The sequence below is a fragment of the Chinchilla lanigera genome, unplaced genomic scaffold, assembly GCF_000276665.1.
Source record: "Chinchilla lanigera isolate Chin_1 unplaced genomic scaffold, ChiLan1.0 scaffold00066, whole genome shotgun sequence".
NCBI classification, from domain to species: domain Eukaryota; kingdom Metazoa; phylum Chordata; class Mammalia; order Rodentia; family Chinchillidae; genus Chinchilla; species Chinchilla lanigera.
Window position 1 is genome coordinate 6,501,515 of NW_004955467.1, and position 18,337 is coordinate 6,519,851.

Sequence of the window (18,337 nt, forward strand, 5' to 3'; positions counted from 1 at the left end):
GGTTTTTCTCCGGTACGGGGAACCGAACTCAGGACCTTGCGCTTGCCAGGCAGGCGCTTTTGCCGCTGAGCTAAATCCCCAGCCCCTAAATTAATTTTTTAAAGAATTGAGAAAAAATATATTAAAGTGTAATTATGTTTGCCAATTCAATCTTTATCCTTGGTTCCCCAAGCAATCCATAATTTTTATTAAGTTTTTACTCAATAATTTTTGTATGTCTTTATAGGAATCCAGTTGGTGGAAGAATTCAGCTGCTTCTTGCCACTGTAATAGCTCTTTTCCCATTTATTTCATGGGTCTACATATACATAAACAAAGAGATGCGGTCTTCCTGGCCAACACACTGCAAATCAGTTATTTAAATGGACCCAAGAATGGTGTGTTCTAAAAATGACAGTGTTCAATTTCTCATAAACCTTGGTGTAACAGAACAGTTTCCCAGTTTATTTCAGGTAGTATGAGCTGATACAAGAGATGATCTAAAAACAAGAAATTTGTAAAAGGTCTTGAGAACTTTTTAAGACTACCTATAATACACTGTAAGACCGGACAGGACATGTAAGAATGAAGTCTGATGCTCTCTGGCTGCCTTCCCTAAAGGGTACTGTGCTACAATGTAGTCAAAAGGCACAAGAGTGAAAGTTAAGAAATCTGACTTTTTCCAGGCACAATGGCACATCCCTGATAGTCATTAGCTACTCAGAAGGCTGAGGCAGGAGGACCACTTGAGCCCCGGGGTTTGCGGCCAACCTGGGCAACACAGCAAGGCCTCAAGATAAATAAAGCATAAAAATAAATTCATTCTCTATGTGACTTGGGCAAATATACTGTATAAACCTTCTGGGAGTTATTTTCTTATCTATAAAATGGAATACCAGATCTGCTACTTACTTACTCAGTTGCTACCATCAAAGTAGAAATGAAAGTACTCTGAAAATATAAAGTACCTGCAAATTACAAAGGCTGCACATGATTAAAACTGAGGAGCACTGAACTACAAGTAGGTTCCAGAGAGGCCTATTGCCCTAGACTAATCTCATGATACAGAAGCAGTTCAGTGGCAGAAGTGAAACTTAACCAAATCAACCTTAAACCAAATCAACCACTGTGTCTTGGAAAAAAAGGAAGTTGGGTGGAGAAAGGAATTTGGAACCAATCAAGAAGGAAAGAGAAAATATTAATTACTCATGATTAACTTCTCATTATTCTGAGAAATAAGGCCAAAAGGTCCACTTTATTTTAAATGAATGTCTAAAGTGACCCTAGGGAGGAGAGCAGTTTTTAAAGCTGTGCTCTCCCATATAAGAGCCAATAGCTGCACACTGTTTTTGAGCACTTCAAACGTGGCTAGGGTGATTGAGAAAATAAATTTTCAATGTTCTCCATTTTCATTTTTAAAACGATATTCAATTATTAGAAAATATTTAAGTGTGCCTGGAACAACTTGGGCACATGAATCTACTTTTTCAGCTGCAACTTTTGATATCAACATGCAATCAAGTCTTCGCAACGATGATTTAAGGTTCAAACAAGTGGGCCATTAAGTATAAAACGCACATCAGAATTTAAAGAAATTGCACAGATGGAATGTAAACTATTTTTATAATGATCTCATGTTGAAAAGATATCTTAATATATATTGAATAAAATACTATTAAAACTAATTCATCTCTTTCTAGTTTTTAAAAATAACTGCTTGAATGTTATTTATGTGATTCACACTGCTTTTCCGTGAGATGTCTGCACTGCAAATTTTTTACATATGCTAGCCTTGAACTCTGTACGCAGATACTGTTTTCATAAGGTTTAGGAAATAGTTAAAAAGAATTAGTAAGCCAGGATCCTAGCACTCAGGGAGGCTGAGGCAAGAGGACAGAAATTTTGGGCCAAGTTTGTCACTTAGCAAGACCCGTTCTTAAAGTAAATAATTTTTAAAAGTCTGGGGCGGGGGCTGGGGATTTAGCTCAGCGGCAAAGCGCCTGCCTGGCAAGCGCAAGGTCGTGAGTTCGGTTCCCGGTACCGGAGAAAAACCAAAAAAAAAAAAAAAAAAAAAAAAAAAAAAAAAAAAAGTCTGGGGCTATAGCTTGGTGTAAAGGTCCTGAGTTCAATCCTCAGTATTAGGGAAAAAGAAAGTACCTACAACATGTCAAGAGAGTGAGAATGACTTTGACAGTTTTTTTATACCATTTAATACAATGATAAATATTCTATAAATATTTGTTAAGGAGGTAGGCATGTTTTTTGTTTTGGACACAGCGGCCACTGGAGTCAAATAGCTCTATTAAGGAAAGACATTCTTGTTGCTATTAAAGCAGTATAATTTGAGTCAGTAAAATACATGTAAAGGATTTGAGTTTCCTAGCTTCCATCTAGCTCATGTTACCTATGGGTTTTATACCTCCTTAGAATTAGCTATTAAAGTCATACACAAAGAAAGGAACTCACTGGCAAATTCTGTAAGCCCTACCCATTCTCCAAGTCGTCCTTAATTCTGTGCTGAAATGACAGCAATGTTCAAGTTATACTTTCATAGTATTTGCATTTCCCCTATGAGACTATACATTCTGTGAATATACATAGTACTTTTGCATCTCCAGAGTTAAGCATATAAAAGATATTTTTAGTACAGTACTCCATTTTAAGAGTTTTTAGTAAGAAAAACGTTTTAAATCATCTTAGACTCTATTTCTGTATTGAATTAACAGTAAACTTAATATTTCAATTCTTAATGTGTCTCCCCCATCCACAGCTGTTTTTGTTCCCATTATTCCTCATCTACTTCAGCCCCTCACTGTCTACTGCTTGGACTGACACATACCTCTAGTCATAAATTCCTCAGCTCAGGAACCAGAGAGCTCCGCATTAAGTGAAATTCTTTTAGCTCACCATTCAAGGCCCTCCACAGCACAGCACTTGTCTATATGCTTATGCTTTTTCACTATACCCCAAATAGCTTTGGGTTGAATCCTCATAGCATTCCTTGCTGCTCCTAAATTCTGCAGATCCTTTGATGCCTCTGCTTCTTTTCTACTTGAAATGTTCTTCCCCACTTTCTTAAACCATTTGTCTTCCTTTCTCAAACCATCTCTAATCCCTTCAAATAATTTAAACCTCCACATTCCAAGTCTTTTCAAATGACAGCCAATTTCACACATCTGTTATCTCTTTCATTGACAGTAAGATCTGTGATTACAGGAACTCATTAATAATTCATCTCTGTGCCCAGCTGCATGTGGGCCTCATAGATACGTAGGTCCTAATCCCTCAAAGCTATGTTGCCTCATATTACAAAATGGACCCTGCAGATGTGATTAAGGATCTAGAGGAGAAATTGCCTGGGTTATCCAGGTGGGCCTTAATAATCACAAGTGTACTTAGTGAGACAGGGAGGTGTAACTGTGCCTAAGGAAAGGTGATGTGAAACCAAGCAGAGAGATTTAAAGTTGCTACTTCTACTGTTGACTGAAAAGGTAAGAGGAAGGAGGCCCGGGAGTCAAGGAACATGAGTACAGCTCAAGAGGCTGGAAAAGACAAGGAGAGATTTCACCTGGAACTTCCTAAGGGACCATGGCTGTGCCAACACCTTGGTTTCAGCCTGGTGAAAGTGAGTCCACCCTTCTGGCCTCCAGAACTATAATGGACACATAATGAAAATAATCAAGTGTGTGGGAATTTGTTACAGTAGCCAGAGAACACAAATATACCTTTATATCCCTATAGTACCTAGGTAGTCAGTAGGCACACTTGTGTTGACTACTGTTTTAGTTTTAGGCCCTGAATCAAACTTTCTTTCCCTATTTGCTGTCAGGTCTTTCTGCAAATAAGCTTTGGCATACGTGGCAACTGAGTTAAACATCACCATTTGTCTATGAAGAGTCAAGGGTAAATTATCTACTGTTGTCTCATCGTGCCCTGGTGGTGGTCCCAACAGACCATGGTAGCAGGCACACAGGCACACTGGCAGCCCTCCATTGGTTAGGATCACAAGAGGACCACGTGACTTCTCTGAAGGATATTCTTAGAAAGATGCAGGCCCCAGACGTTCACTTTTCAAGTAACCAATAGGTCAAAGTTTTCATTCACAAAATGGCAATGTAAGCCCATAAAGTCCAAGTGTAGGTATTCGGAGCAAAACATGTCCAAAGCTCATTTATACCACAAAACAAACAGAAAAAGCTAACCAGAGCTTTATTTTTTATTATGTATTTTAAGTTAGACAGCTAACATGAATACATTCTCTAGTATAAACCAAATCCAAAATTTTTTTAGGTAAAGACAACTAACATCCCCTATTGGGACTAGATTCTCCCACTGCAGTCTCCTCTCATTTTTTCTAACTTTCAGGAATGAGTGTATCATCCAGAAGTGCAATTTCTGAATATTTTATCAACTTACTCTGAAGCCATAAACACATTTGGTTATGCAAGAAGAATACAAAACAATGAAGTTCAGAATATTTATTTTTTGTTTTCATTCTTCTGTGGTTGGGACAAGCACAAAGCAAAGTCATTCTCTTTCTATAAAGGAAAACAAGGTAAATCAGACTACAAGGAGTTCCTTCTTATAATTCATAATTCTGTCCGGAACTCTGCCTCTCCCTTTCAACAGCATTTTGTCAGAGTAGACATGAATTGTGCCAAAAGCTTGGCTGTCCGGAGCTGTTTCAATAACTCCTTCTAGGTCCACGTGGTGCACACCAAAAGGATCTTCAGAGTAGCCACCGTCATGTGTGTGACCAGCAATGAAACACACGACACATTTGTGCGACCAAATGACTTCCAGGGCATCTCTATAGTTCCAGGCCAGGCACACAGTGTCAGAGGCCTCTGGGTAAATGGGGATATGGCCTGTTAGTTAAAGAAAAGAAGTTATGAGCCAATTAAGAAATACCTTTTCCATCAAGATAAATGGCTAAAAGCTAGTACTAAGGAAAATTGCATATTTACTATTTTATCGTTCAAATTGAGACCACAGAGGACTCATATATAAAGAAGTAGATAATTGACAGTCGCATCTCTGGTGCGTAGAAAGGAAGGTGATAATATCACCACTGAGGTGGGAGAGGACAGAGGACTCTGCCTGAGATCTCTGAGGCCCACAGAAGTCTCAAGTTGTACAAACACAGAAGATCAAGGGCATCCTGTATGGGGGAGTTTGTAAAGTCTGCTAGAAATCAGGCAGATGCCATACTAGAACCCAGTCTCATTGATTTCCTTAGATATATATACAGGTAGATGTAACACTAAATAAGAGAACAGCTTAGGGGCTGGCCATGGATTATACGTCCTTTATATAAACAATGCTATAGAACTGATTAATGAATAGCCCCATGTGATCAAGGTAGCCATATCCAATTTACAGATGAGAAAACTCATTCAAACAGGTAAGGTTTATATTGCACCCTATAGAAAACATGCACAAGTAGATGATGGAGAGTTTGAAGCCAACACATCTGACAGTCCAGGCATACAATGAGCCCGTTTCATTCTGATATCCAGGAAACACAGCTCACTGATCTCTGCTTCTTCCCAGTAAATCACTTTTTTTCTTACTATTCATTTTTATTCTGAAATTTAAATATGCTCTTAAAAAAACATGTTATAAGTCAAAATGATGGAAGGAATTAACAGGCTCCTAAAGCGGGAAAGGAATCCACGTACCTATGCCCCCCTCTTGCATACATACACACACACACTGCCTGTGATAACAGCTAACAGTTCAACAAATTGTACAGAAGCCACACTGACCCGTGTATCAAATTACACAATTAGTTGCCCCCTTCTCCTGAAGGACTGGGCTTCTAGGATGCTGCTAGTCTTTCTCCAATCCCCATGCCCACTAATCTTTGATCTCCTCTCCTGGTTTCTCCTAAGTTCCTCAACATCCTGTCAGGAGTACCAGAAGCTTGGTTCTTGGACTCCTCTATCTACACTTAATGCTTGGCGATCTCTCCGTGATTTCCACATCTTTAAATCTAACAGGCACATGAGGCTTAGTATGTCTGACAACTCCTTGTTGCAGTGTTCCTCACCTCAACTACTGGCTCTTCTGCCCTTCCAACTGCAAACTGCATGGCAAAACTCAAAAGCTCAAACTCAACATGACTTCTGAGTAGACAAAAATCAAACTTTTAACTTTTAAACTTCACTAAAGGAAGACTGTGGCACTTGACTGGTAAAGGTTTGCTTATCCAGTTTCTAAACTTTCAGCAAATGATGAAGAAATGTTAAGACTGCTGAAGCAGACAGGTATAATGCTAACGGAAAAGTGATGAGAGCCTGGGAGTATCCCTCACACCTATAATCCCAGCTCTCAGGAGGCTGAGGTGCGAGGACAGAGACAGGGACCGGCCTGAACTACATAGCAAGATGCTGTCTCAAAAAAAAACAAGAATAAAAACAGATGTGAAGAAGGCAGGGTAGAGGGGAAGGGGCTTAGGATATAAAACACGGACACCAGTCTCAGTTCTGTCAGCAACTGTAGGACTTTAGCTATGTAGTTCAATCTCTTCAGGTTTCAATTTCTTTACCTTCAAAAATTGAAAGGTTTGTCTACATGATCTCTAGGCTGCTTTTAGGTCAAATACTCTCAATCTGACAATGGCAAACCAAAAAGCAAACACAAGCCAGGAAGCACTCCAGTTTCTGAGGCCACTTATGGTAGGGTCAAATGGTCTCATGACACACCAACAACCTGAGGGACCTTACCTTTGCCAAGTCTGGACACTTGGCAGTCAAATGGCAGCACAGACTCTCCTCCATCTACTGTTTTTACAGTGGAAGATTAATATGTAAAAACTACATTCATGGATAGAAATACAATTCTACAGTATCAACTACACAAATTGTCTACTGTTTATTTTCAGAGGGTTTTCAGTCATAATTTTGATGCAAGCCTGAGAAAACTGCAGTTTGTATGTTCAGTATTTTTCCAGGCCCCGTAGTTCATCTAGTAAATGAGAGCCAGAAAGGTGCACCATCCTCTGGCTCTCAGTCCAGTCTTCTCGTCTATTTAAGTCATGATGATTTTAAAACAAGGGCTGTAATGTCAGCCCCAAACCAAATCTACCAGCGCTACTCCAAATTCAGTTCTTCATGTGTAGGCTCATACACACATGTGTGTGTTAAGTACTTGCAGATTCCCAGAATCCCAGACAGCAGCATCTGTCAACAATGACTCTAAAGGGAAATAAGAGAAGTCTAATTTTCTTGGGATCATGTGGTTGACACAGACAGGGAAAGTGCTCGCTGTCATCGAAGTCTGTCAGGCTCACCCCCTATCAGCTGTGCTGCACCTGGGCAGCAGTGGCCTGTTTGATGGCCACTGCACTGACGGACAGGATTTTGAAGACTGAGATTTGGAAGGGGGCCTGTACTGAATTTCTCATTTAAAAATTATTATATATATCAATCCCATTTGGGGAAATTCTACTTTGAGACCTACAACTGCAACTCATAGGCTCAAATATATGGCAAGATGGTTTTTGTTGTCTTATTATTCTCTAATTCATCTTTTTTTTTTTTTTGAGACAGGGTCTCCCTATGTATTCAGGCTGGACTTGAACTCACTATATAGCCCAGGCTGGGCCCAAACTTGCACCAATTCTCCTGCCTCAGCCTCCCAAGTGCTAGGATTACAAGCATGCATCACAATGCCTGCCTCTCTCCTAACTCATTCTTAAATATTAACCTTCAATTCAGGTTATGTTTCAATAAAAAATTTTTAGAGCAAGCATCCATTTTCTAGAAAGAGGACACCAAAACATATATTAGTATTCTTTAAAAGCTAACACTTCCCAATCTCTAAAGTGCTACTGTAATCAGATAAACAATTTATATACTTACTCACAATCACCACTTTTTCTTGGTTTGTGTCAGAGAATGTAAGAACATCATTCAACCAGTTCAGCTGCTCTTGGCTGAATCCTCCATTGAACTGGACAAACTGGGGCTCACACAGTCCTGAATGAATTCAATAAGTCACACCCATCAAACGCCATTCTTTCCCTCATCTGGGTATTCAAATGAGGACACCTGTTCTTTTCTTTAGGAAATTTGATTAACAGCAATAAACTTTAGACAGAAAATCATAAGAATTTTAAATAATACATAAATAAATTACATCATGTCTTACCTCGAGTCTTGGCACTGTTTTGTTTACTTTATTGGCTTTCCATTACACTCAAAAGAAAATACAAATTCCTTGCTACATCTCCTGAGCCCCATGAGATATTCCAGCTCCTGTTCACTCTTCAGCATCACCTTGTACCTCACTGGCCCTTTTCTGTGTTGTTCAGTAATGCCCAAGTCTTATTCCACTTAGTATCTTTGCATTTGTTCTTCCCTCTTGTCTGCTAACCTCCTACCCCTCATTCTCACTAAGGCTGACTCCTTCATCTAGATACTGGCTTCAGCTTCAATGATTTCCTTCTTGGAGAGTCTTTCCTTAATCACAAAATCTAAAGCAGCATCCCTCATCTTTTTCTGTAACATTACACTCTGTTTTCCAGGCAGCACTTACCTTTGCAAAAATAACATGTTTCCGTTTTGTATTGCTATAGACTGGGTCTTAATGTCTCCCAAAGGCCCCTGTATTAAAGGCTTAGTCCCTAGCTCACAGTGGTACTAGGAGGTAGCAGACTCTTCTAGAGGTGGAGCCCGGTGGGAATAAGTTAGGTCACTAGGGGTGTGACCTTGAATGGGATACTTGGACCCTAGGCCCCAACCACTCTTTCCCTGCCACCATAAGGCAAGGAGTTGCTCTACCAGGCACTTCCTGCCATCATGTGCTGCCTCAGCACAGATACAAAGGCAACAGGACCAAATGAAGATGAAACCTCTCAACTGAAACCTCTCAACTCATGAGCCAAAATAACCCTTTCCTCCTCGTAAGTTATTCCAGGTATTTTATCACGATAGAAAGTTCATACATTTATTAAATGTGCTGCCTGCCAACTGCTTTGGTTCTCTCCATTCCATTCACAAGGAAAAAAGTGATATTATATAGTGATTGGCCCAGAATGAAACCTACATCAATTACAGCTAAACCAAAACATCAGGCTTGTGTGAAATCCTGACCCTGAACAACAGTGACAAATACTTTTACCTTAATCATCCATTTTCCTGCTGAATAAAAGGCAGCAGAAGAATTTAAAGACAATGAATTAGATTCTCGGTTCAAAGGAATAATTCACCTTGAGGACTATTCAATTCTGTATTTGGATTGTGCTCCCTCAGTATCTTCATACACTGCTGGTATTTTGGAGAAGACTGTTCTATACCCAAGACACTCAAGTCATAAGCATCAAGTAAAATGAACCGGAATTTAGGGAATGGTACAAAATGATAAGCATAGTAACTCTCCGAAGGCACAGTCTCGGGGTGATGTACAATCCGGTCTTCTAGAAACTTTGTGTTAAGCTTAGAGTTTGTTAAATAGTCTCTACTGAAGTTATAAAATTCATGGTTTCCCCACGTATGATGAACTGGGACTTTAAGCATCTGAAATGTGTTCATGACAAGATCCAGAGACTTTTCTGATGTCTTATACCGCGCATTATACCCATCGATGATGTCCCCGAGTTGGAGCACACAGCAGGGCATGCTGCTTTCTTTATTCCACTCTTCAATAGCACCCGTGAGGTGAAGAAGACTTTGTCTGTAGTACCTCCGCCTGCTTCCTTGGAAATTGTACCCATCCTCTAAGTCAGCATACTGAATATCCGCTATGACTCCAAAGGAGAACAGCCATTCTGATCTGTCTCTCAGGGTCCCGGGATCGGGCTTTTCAGCCATCACCTCTGAAGAGGTTTCTGAGTAAAGAAAGTGAAAAAGAAAACAAAGTGAAAAATACCTTAATTTTCTAATTGGGCAAGAAAATAGCAAAAGGAATATTAAACTTAGTAATTAATTTCCTAGACAGTTGGATAGAAAACAATGCATGGGCTGTAGAACTCATTTGACAGGCTTGGGTCTAAATACTAAGGCTCTGAAACAGTCCAGTTTTCTCCAACTGTAAAATAGATGATAAACTCTATGCTTCAGAATAGTAACAATTTACAAGGGTATTAACCTATGAGTGAACAGGCATTTTAATTCTAGTAAAGCCATATTCAAATTTGGGATAATTTCTGACGTTCAAAACTACACATTCATTTAAAAAATATAACATATATCCTTTCCTACAAACATCAGATAAGTCCATTAAAACTTCAAGGTCTGAGGGATGGTGTATATTACATTCATCCATTCATGGTACTTTATACATAAGATTCTTATTATCAGTCTAGGCCTTTCCTCTCTGATGAGTAGGAACACCTGAAATAAGATTCTTGCATTTTATATCTGAAGTAATTGGAAGAGACAGTAAAGATATGAAAACAGGAGAATAATTTTAAACAGCAAAAAAACCCAGCACAAAAACTATGATACAAATGTACTGCCATTTCCATAAATAGTGGCTGCTGGTTCTTTAATAGTTAAGAGTCTAATTTGAACCAATTTTTTTTTAATCTTAATATTAACCTTCTTTGCCCCACAACCAAACCAGAAACCATGAAATCTTTTCATCTTATACATGATCTCTACCCTTTACCATCTAAACTTATAATTGCTAAAGGAACAAGAACTAAGTATTAAGACAAAAATCAAAGTCCAAGGCCCTAAATTATCAACAGGTTTTTTGCTATAAAGACTACAGTAATAAATCGTGGTGATGGTGCCTGAATGTTATGTGATTATATGATTATATGATTGTGTCTGGGTGTCCCCCCAAAGCCACATGCAGTCATGAGGCAGGCTTTTAGAGTTTATGATTGATTCATAGTCCAATGTTGGAATTATGGATGTAAGTGCTACACCTGACCTGGAGTGGGTAGTTTGCATGTAAGACGGAAAGAGGCTGCTTGCTGTTGCTGCTCCTCCCTTTTGCTCTTGTTGCTTTTGCTGTTTTCCGCCCCCATGAACTGTTGCCCTCTGCCATGTGCCATCCTGCCTTGGAGCCAGCTGATTATGGACTGAAACCTCCACAAACTGTGAGCTAAATAAACCTTTTCTTCCTTAATTTTGGGTGTCAGGTATTTTGTCTCAGCAACAAAAGAAAAGTAACCAAGACATTGAGCTTATTCAGATCCACTTGTTTGTAAAAGTTCATTTGACTTTCTAAAATTTGAAATTCATTTAGATCCTGGAGTCCAACCATTTACCCATTACATGTACAGAGTTTCTATCTAATCCTCTATAGATATGTGAAATACCAGTTGTAAGAGACTCCTAACAGAGGTGGAGGATGCAACTCAACAATCAGAATAGGGATCAGACTTCAAGTGAATTTGAGAACTAAGGAAGTTCTCTTTAGTCTAAAAATTATGTCACTAATGATAAACTCTTTATCTAGTCCACACTAATTTTAGCTTTCTGTTCTTACCTAATTTGGGTGTAACTAGCCCCAATAAAGGTGAAATTGCACCAGAAAAAGGAAATTTTGAAAAGTGGCTATCCCCACGCTATTTTTAAAATTTGTTCATTTCTTCCTGTAGTGTTCATCTGAAAGCCTCAGTAGGTATCATGTCAATAGATATGTATGATGAGGTGATATCTTCATTTGTTTCTATAAATAAAACTGGTTTGAAAAGTGGAGAACTCAGATACAATTAAAACAAACACATGGAGCTTGTCACTCACTTGCTGCTTGCTATCTTGTCTGCTCTGTTTTGCCATGAACTGTTTCTCCTCTCGAATGTCCCTGTCTTGCCACTCTGCCTTTGAGTCAGCCAACTATGGACTGAAACGTTTACAAACTGTGAGCCCTTAAAAAAAATACGTGTCAATTAAAAACCTCTAGTCAGTTTCAAACACCTGTACATTCAAGTACAGATTAATAGGGACATGAATATTATTACCAAAGCCTTAAGGAAAACCATTTCTAGGGATGTTCTTATTCCCTGCCAAATAAGCATTTTTAAAACATATTTAAACTCAGAACCCTAAAGGTGGTAAGTGTGCTGTGGATCTCTTAGAGAGGATTTAGTCCCCACAATTTAATCTTCTATCAAAAATCAGCTGTTATTAACAGCTGTTATTTTTGCCTATCCAGCAAACATTTCCTACCTTTGGTAACAGCACTCCAACTTTCCTTTAGGCATCTACCCAGTTCCCTACTGTCACTTTTCATCATTTGATTTCTGAGGAAATGAAAAGGCTGAGGAAAGACAGTGACAAACTTATGATCTAGGTTTGGCCTCTAAAAGCCCAGTTTCTGGGGCTGGGGATTTAGCTCAGCGGCAAAGCGCCTGCCTAGCAAGCGCAAGGTCGTGAGTTCGGTTCCCGGTACCGGAGAAAAACCAAAAAAAAAAAAAATAAAAAAAAAAAAATAAAAGCCCAGTTTCCTTCTCACCAGTCAGGGAGAAGATTATAGCCAAGCATAAAACCCCAAAGTACTACTTTTGTTGGTAACTAAAACTTGAATTTCTGGGGAAAAGTGAACTGAGAAGCAATCCAACATAAAACAAAACAAACCTGAATGACAGATTCCTGGAAATAGTTGTTGAAAACCGTACCCACCTGCCCCCACCAGAACTACCCTTAGCATTTAGTTATTTCAGAAAATAAAATCCCCTTAGAGCTGAAACACAAATCCAGGTGGTTTTCTACCATTTAATAACAAAATCCTGTCAAATACACCTGCCACTGGAGCAAGTCAGCTTAGGGAAACTCAAAGGCTATTGCAGAATTTGGCAACTTTTTAAAGAAAGCTACACAATGTGGAGCACAATATCAAGGGGCCCACACTTCAAAACGATAATCATTCTAGGGCAAAAAAGAGACCACAGCATGAACTACTTACAGCTGTTAAAAGTAAGGTCAAGGATAGAGAGGTGACACACGATTTTATTAAGCAAAAGAAATTTTTATTTTGAAGAGACAGGATCAGAAGTGAAGCAGGGAGATGGAGAGAAGGGGCACCACATGGGCAAGGAAATGACCCTCCTTGCTAATTAGGTTTTATTTTATGGTTCAGGGAGATGCCAGGGAGCTCAGAAAGATTGGTCCTGGTGGAGCAATCAAAAAACTCAATGTGACTTGCAGCGGGGAAACAGAGCCAGTAGGCATTCTCATGGCACGGAACTTTTTCAAAATAGTGCTTTCCTCTACCCAATACATAAAAGACAGAGTAAGTGCACAACATAACAACTGTTGAAGCTAGTTATGAGTCAACTAATAATGATAGCAATTTTGATGTGGAGTCAGTAAAGAAAGAAATCCAGAGTAAAATATTCGAAATGCACATTGTACGGTAAGAGGAGCCACTCTGGGACAGAGCCACCGTGGGGTGTGATTTAAAATTCTGTGCCAAAAAGGACCATGAATTTGTATAAGCTGGAGTCCAAAGGATTTATAAACTGTTATGGAAACAACATGCTCCACAACCAAGCGTCACTCAGTGTTGATGGTTCAATGGTGAAAAGCAAAGAACGCTTCTCCACAGGCATTCATGTACTGCTGAGACCGTGCTGTTGGACAGATCTGGAAGACAAATGAAGGATGAGCCCGCAACCACACAGCTGCAATCACAAAAGTTTCTCTTCTTAAAATGTAAAGATTTACCTGAAAACATATTAGAGGAACTTCATTTGATTCAACAAAAAACTCATGGATGAAACTTCAGAATCAGCTGATAAAAAAACTGGGACTTCATTTACTTGAAGACACATTTGAAAAATTTCATAAAGCAATAGAGGATAAATTCATAAATCTTCAGCAGCTAAAGGAAGAGATGAAACTACTCAAAGACTTAAACCTTACCCTCTTTTCAAGAAAATGGAGACCTCATGTCAAGTAACTACTTCAGTGTCCCGTCTTCATAAGGCTCACTACTTTCTAAGCCAGGAGTCAAGTGAAAAAGCAAGCGAGCCCCAGTCTGGAGACCCAGCTTGTAAAAAACACAGATTCAGGACAGGGCCTCTATTCCTCTCTGGGCCTCAAACTGTTATAGCCAGCTAAGTTAGACAGAAGTAAATATATAGCCAGAGAGGGACCAGGCTCTCAAGGAAGCAGCCAAAAAATAAAGATATTAGAATTAGAATTAGAACCGTGGCTGGACGCTCATGTGAAGAAGGCAAGGCCTCAAGATAAAGACGCAACAGCCAGGCCTAACCCTGAGATTACACTGCAGTTAGCACCACCCAGTCTGGTATATCTAGATAGGCATCTGTTGCTCAGCTGGGTGACTAAAGCATGTAGATCCATCCCTTCCCAAAAGTACCTTTGTTCCTTCCATGTGGCCTTGCCATGTGATTCACTTCCCTACTGGATCAATGTTATCTAGCAGCTATACTTATACTCCTATAGGTTGACTGTAGTTTGACCCATGTTGTACCCACTTTGCAACTTCACTGTATAAATTACCCAAGACAAAGAGCCTCAGTGGTCACCCCATTCAGGACACTTCCTGTAAATTCAGGAACTATTCTTCTCTCATTTCCAATAAAACTCTGCTAACTTCCTCCTTTGGTTCTCGACTTCATTCCTCAATGCTGTGGGACACTAACTTGGCACATCTGATGTTTAACAGGTTGGGAGTTGTATTTCTCCTACATCAAAACTGCAGCCCCTACCAGCTCTTGCTTCTTAGTCCTGACTGACACTTCATGCACACCCCAGTGTTCCCTGCCTCTCTCATTTCACTTCCCCTACTTTTTCTTCTCCAATAGACTATTTCCCACGCAAAATAAAAAGAATAAGCTGCAAAGTGTACAGAAAATAGAATCTGAAAGAATTAGAAGACCCAAGGATATGTTTTGCCTCTGAATAGAAAGAATGGCAAGTTTTTAGTGAACTTTATTCAGAAAATTTTGCCTGCACCATTTAACATGCACCATTAATATTATTAAGTCTTAGTTTTTTTTTTTTTATAAAGGTATAATTGATATAGGACATGTGTGAGAACTTGCTTCAGTGATCATGAAATTAAAACGAAGGCAACAGCAAAAAATTACAGTCAAAAGCTTTGAGGAAAAAAGAGTGGAAAGGGACCCCAGCTTGAGAAGAGAAATAAACTGAACAGGACACAACTCTGATAGAGATCATACTGGCCAGTTAATAAAAGAAGAGTAGCTTTAAAGGTGCTGCTAAGGTGTACCAGGGTCTGGTAATTTTCCATTTGGTTTTGAGTATGGTATTTTTCCTGAAACTTCTTTGTGTTTTAAGGGATTTCCCCCCATCTAGGATACGGATTAGCACCTATTCTCACCTTGGATTCACATCAAGGGTACCCCCTGCTGTTACAGGGCATCTGGTCCCTGCACTAAAGAGTAGGGGGGTGGGGGAAGGGGGAGTGGATGAATCTATATATTGTTGGGGGGATAGGAAAAAAAATTACTTCATCTCTAGTGGGTAATAGCCATGGATTAAGATCTGAAAACTCCTATCTCTTGCCCTCACAAAGGTTCCTTCCCCATTTCATGGTGAGCTGCTGAAAGTTTTGAAATTGAAGGCCTGGAACCCAAGTATAGTCCCAGTTTTCCCGAAAGCAAAACTACTCCTCACTAGATTGTTATGTGATTCAGCCTAGTTACAATGCAAAGCAACTACTTTGTGACTCTCTCAACCATAAAGCACCACATGCACTTAACACAATGATTTTTAAATTACATTTCCAAAAATTTATCTCTAATGAGTCCCAGGAAAACTGAAACTACTGAAACTTCTTACTGCAACAGCATAATGTAGAAAACCTTACAATATTTTCTCAAAATGGCTACAAAATGGTGCAGGGACATGCCCCAACACTTTGTGAAAACCACCTGAGGTATAAGTCGTTTCAAAAATAATAAAAAATACCCAGGGATGGTTATCTGGACACTTGCTACAAGATGACACCAGTAAAACCTCTACAATACCTACGACTGGCAAAGCTTACGTTCCTTCTAGAAAGGCCTCAAGCATGTCAGTAAAAAGATTTTGTTAAGAGAATCTATTATATAGAAGCTCTAACCCTTAACTGAAAGTGTCTCAGGAAGGAAAGAGATAAACTAAGCTTTTATATACAGAGACCATGGAAAGAACAAAGCAGCAGAGATGTCCTGAAACCCAACTGTGTGAATACTGCAATAACAAGAAAGTTGAAACAGGAAATGTTTGTAGTTGGGCACAAGAAGCTGAGATCGAAAACTATGAAAGAAACATGTCACAGTGCTAGGAAGTTTACAAGTTTGGGCTTGGCTATTCTAGCCAAACCAGTCTTAAAAATTACCTCAAGCACAAAATCTGATCAGGCTTATAACTATTTTTTTTTTTTTTTTTTTTTTTTTTTTTTGGTTTTTCTCCGGTACCGGGAACCGAATTCACGACCTTGCGCTTGCCAGGCAGGCGCTTTTTGCCGCTGAGCTAAATCCCCAGCCCCCAGGCTTATAACTATTAAAACAAATATCAGATGGTATTATCCAGGCCCTGTTTCCCCCAACGAAGGTACCTAAAATGAAAACAAATTCATGTGCTGTTCTTGCTGGGTCACAGTAGTAACAAAAGCAATAGATTTACAGTAGATGTTACACTTCTAGGTACCTTTTAGCTGGGTCCATGAAATCAAGCTCAGAGGTGTTATCAGCAATTCACCCAATATTTAGTTACAGTTAGATGTTAGAAGTTTATCTAATACTGTATCTTAATATCAACATGCCATAAGAATGCTGTGGTAAATAAAATACGGGTAAAGCTATTAATAGAATCACTTTGACAAAGAAAAGTTAGTAGTCCAGCTGAAAGCATCATCAAACGCAATTTTAATTTATAGAATGTGTACTTGATCAGTTCACCTTCCGATGAGCAATTAAAGTGATAAACAATAACTCTGGATGCTCCTTTCCTGAATAAGCAAGGTACTTTTGTGTCATTTTGTCAATTGTAGGAAAAACTCCCTGGACAAAAATATATTGAAATAAAAGAGGGAAAAATCTTACCCCTAGGTAACCTCAAGACAGAAAAATTAGTTTTGATTAACAATATAAAGTGCTGAGTAAACATTTAAGAATTTTTCTAAGGTGAGAGCCCCTGCCCTCATGAGGCTGAGTCAGGAGGATTTCAAGTTACAGGGCACGCTGGGGAACTTAAAAACGGCCCTCAGATGTAGCTTAACGTGATTCCCTGGGACCAGTCCCCAGAAAACGGGCTAGGGGAGAGTCTTTTAATTGAGCTAAATTTCACAAAACTCCAGCTCAACTTCAGAACCAAGAAACAAATAATATTAAACTGCATTACTTACTGTGTCAGAGAGTGGTACACTTGGTCGTTGGGACAAATCAGAGGGAGAGACAGAAAGAAGAAGAAGGAAAAATATATATATATATATATATATATATAATGCTCCAGTCCAATAATCACTGAACCAATAGTTTCTTTGGCTCTGAAGCCCCTTGAAAAAAAAAAAGCCACATAAGAGTGAAAAGTGTAATTAAAGAAGACAGATGGCAAAGCTGTATTTTTGCAAACGGCGGGCAGAGAAGACTGCACATACTAAGACATAAACGAAGGCAAATGGAATGAATTCGAGATGAAATTTCCCAGAGAATGTAAAATAAACCTACAAACAAACACTCTTAGCCTCATTATTATGTAGTTATATCCGAGTAACATAAACAGTCCCCGATGAGGAAGCCATAAACAAACTTCAAACCACGAAACTAAAGAGGTTAGGGTCCTCAGCATTTTAGGAAACTTAAGGCCGCAGCACCCTACGTTAACGGGAGGCCAGGACGCAGTAGATGCTCCGCACGGTGCTGCGCTTTACAGTCAGGTCGCGATAGGCCCGCGTAGCTAGAAGCGCTGGGCACTTCAGACATAACCTCCTTTTAGAGGGAATCAAACCTTTCAAATTATTCGTAGCATTTTTAAAAATCAAGGGTTGTTTGAAGAATAATCAGTCAACTTCTGCTTTTGAGGATGCGAAGCGGTCAGAGACTTGTAAGTCTACTTGGCCGACCCACAGACAGGGCAGGACGAGGGTCACCGGACGGATCGGGTGCAGGTGCTCCCGTCCCGCCAAGCGCCTGGCAAGGGCTGCGGTCAGATCACCCACCCCTGCCCCCCTTGGCGCTCAGCACCGCCGGGCCCCGGCCCCGGCGCGCAGCCTGGACCCCTCAGTGCTTCCGCTGCCCGCGCGTTCCCCCGACAGGACCCTCAGCCCGCGCGGACCAGCCCCAGCCGAGGGGCACTACGTACCTCTCGCCCGGTCCTCCGCCAGCCTTCCTTGACAACTCGCTAGGAGATCACAACATCATCGAGACGAGCGGAAAGAGCGGCTTCCTTCGACTTCCGGAGGAAGCGGAAGGGTACCGGAAGTA

General features: G+C 39.9%; 2 protein-coding genes across 4 annotated transcripts in view; one reads left to right on the forward strand and one right to left on the reverse strand.

Moving 5' to 3' along the window:
- The window catches only part of Tmem220 (transmembrane protein 220), a gene marked incomplete at its 5' end in the record, with an annotated part of 15,243 nt that extends 13,579 nt beyond the window's left edge, over nucleotides 1–1,664 (forward strand). For both annotated transcript variants that reach the window (XM_013522257.1, XM_013522258.1), the window contains 1 exon segment: nucleotides 227–1,664. In XM_013522257.1, the coding sequence (XP_013377711.1) occupies nucleotides 227–362 (136 nt within the window).
- Nucleotides 1,665–4,442: 2,778 nt separating this feature from the next.
- Adprm (ADP-ribose/CDP-alcohol diphosphatase, manganese-dependent) lies at nucleotides 4,443–18,309 on the reverse strand. 2 transcript variants are annotated; one of them, XM_005399359.1, is made up of 5 exons: nucleotides 18,216–18,276; nucleotides 17,260–17,409; nucleotides 9,194–9,811; nucleotides 7,845–7,961; nucleotides 4,443–4,847 (listed from the first exon to the last, which is right to left on the reverse strand). In XM_005399359.1, exons 3-5 carry the CDS (start codon nucleotides 9,792–9,794, stop codon nucleotides 4,540–4,542), a joined length of 1,026 nt encoding a protein of 341 aa, XP_005399416.1. In that variant the 5' UTR covers nucleotides 9,795–9,811; nucleotides 17,260–17,409; nucleotides 18,216–18,276; the 3' UTR covers nucleotides 4,443–4,539. The 2 variants fall into 2 exon arrangements, with proteins under 2 accessions (XP_005399416.1, XP_005399415.1); XM_005399358.2 differs by lacking the exon at nucleotides 17,260–17,409 and having other exon boundaries at nucleotides 18,216–18,309.
- Between the last annotated feature and the right edge of the window lie 28 nt (nucleotides 18,310–18,337).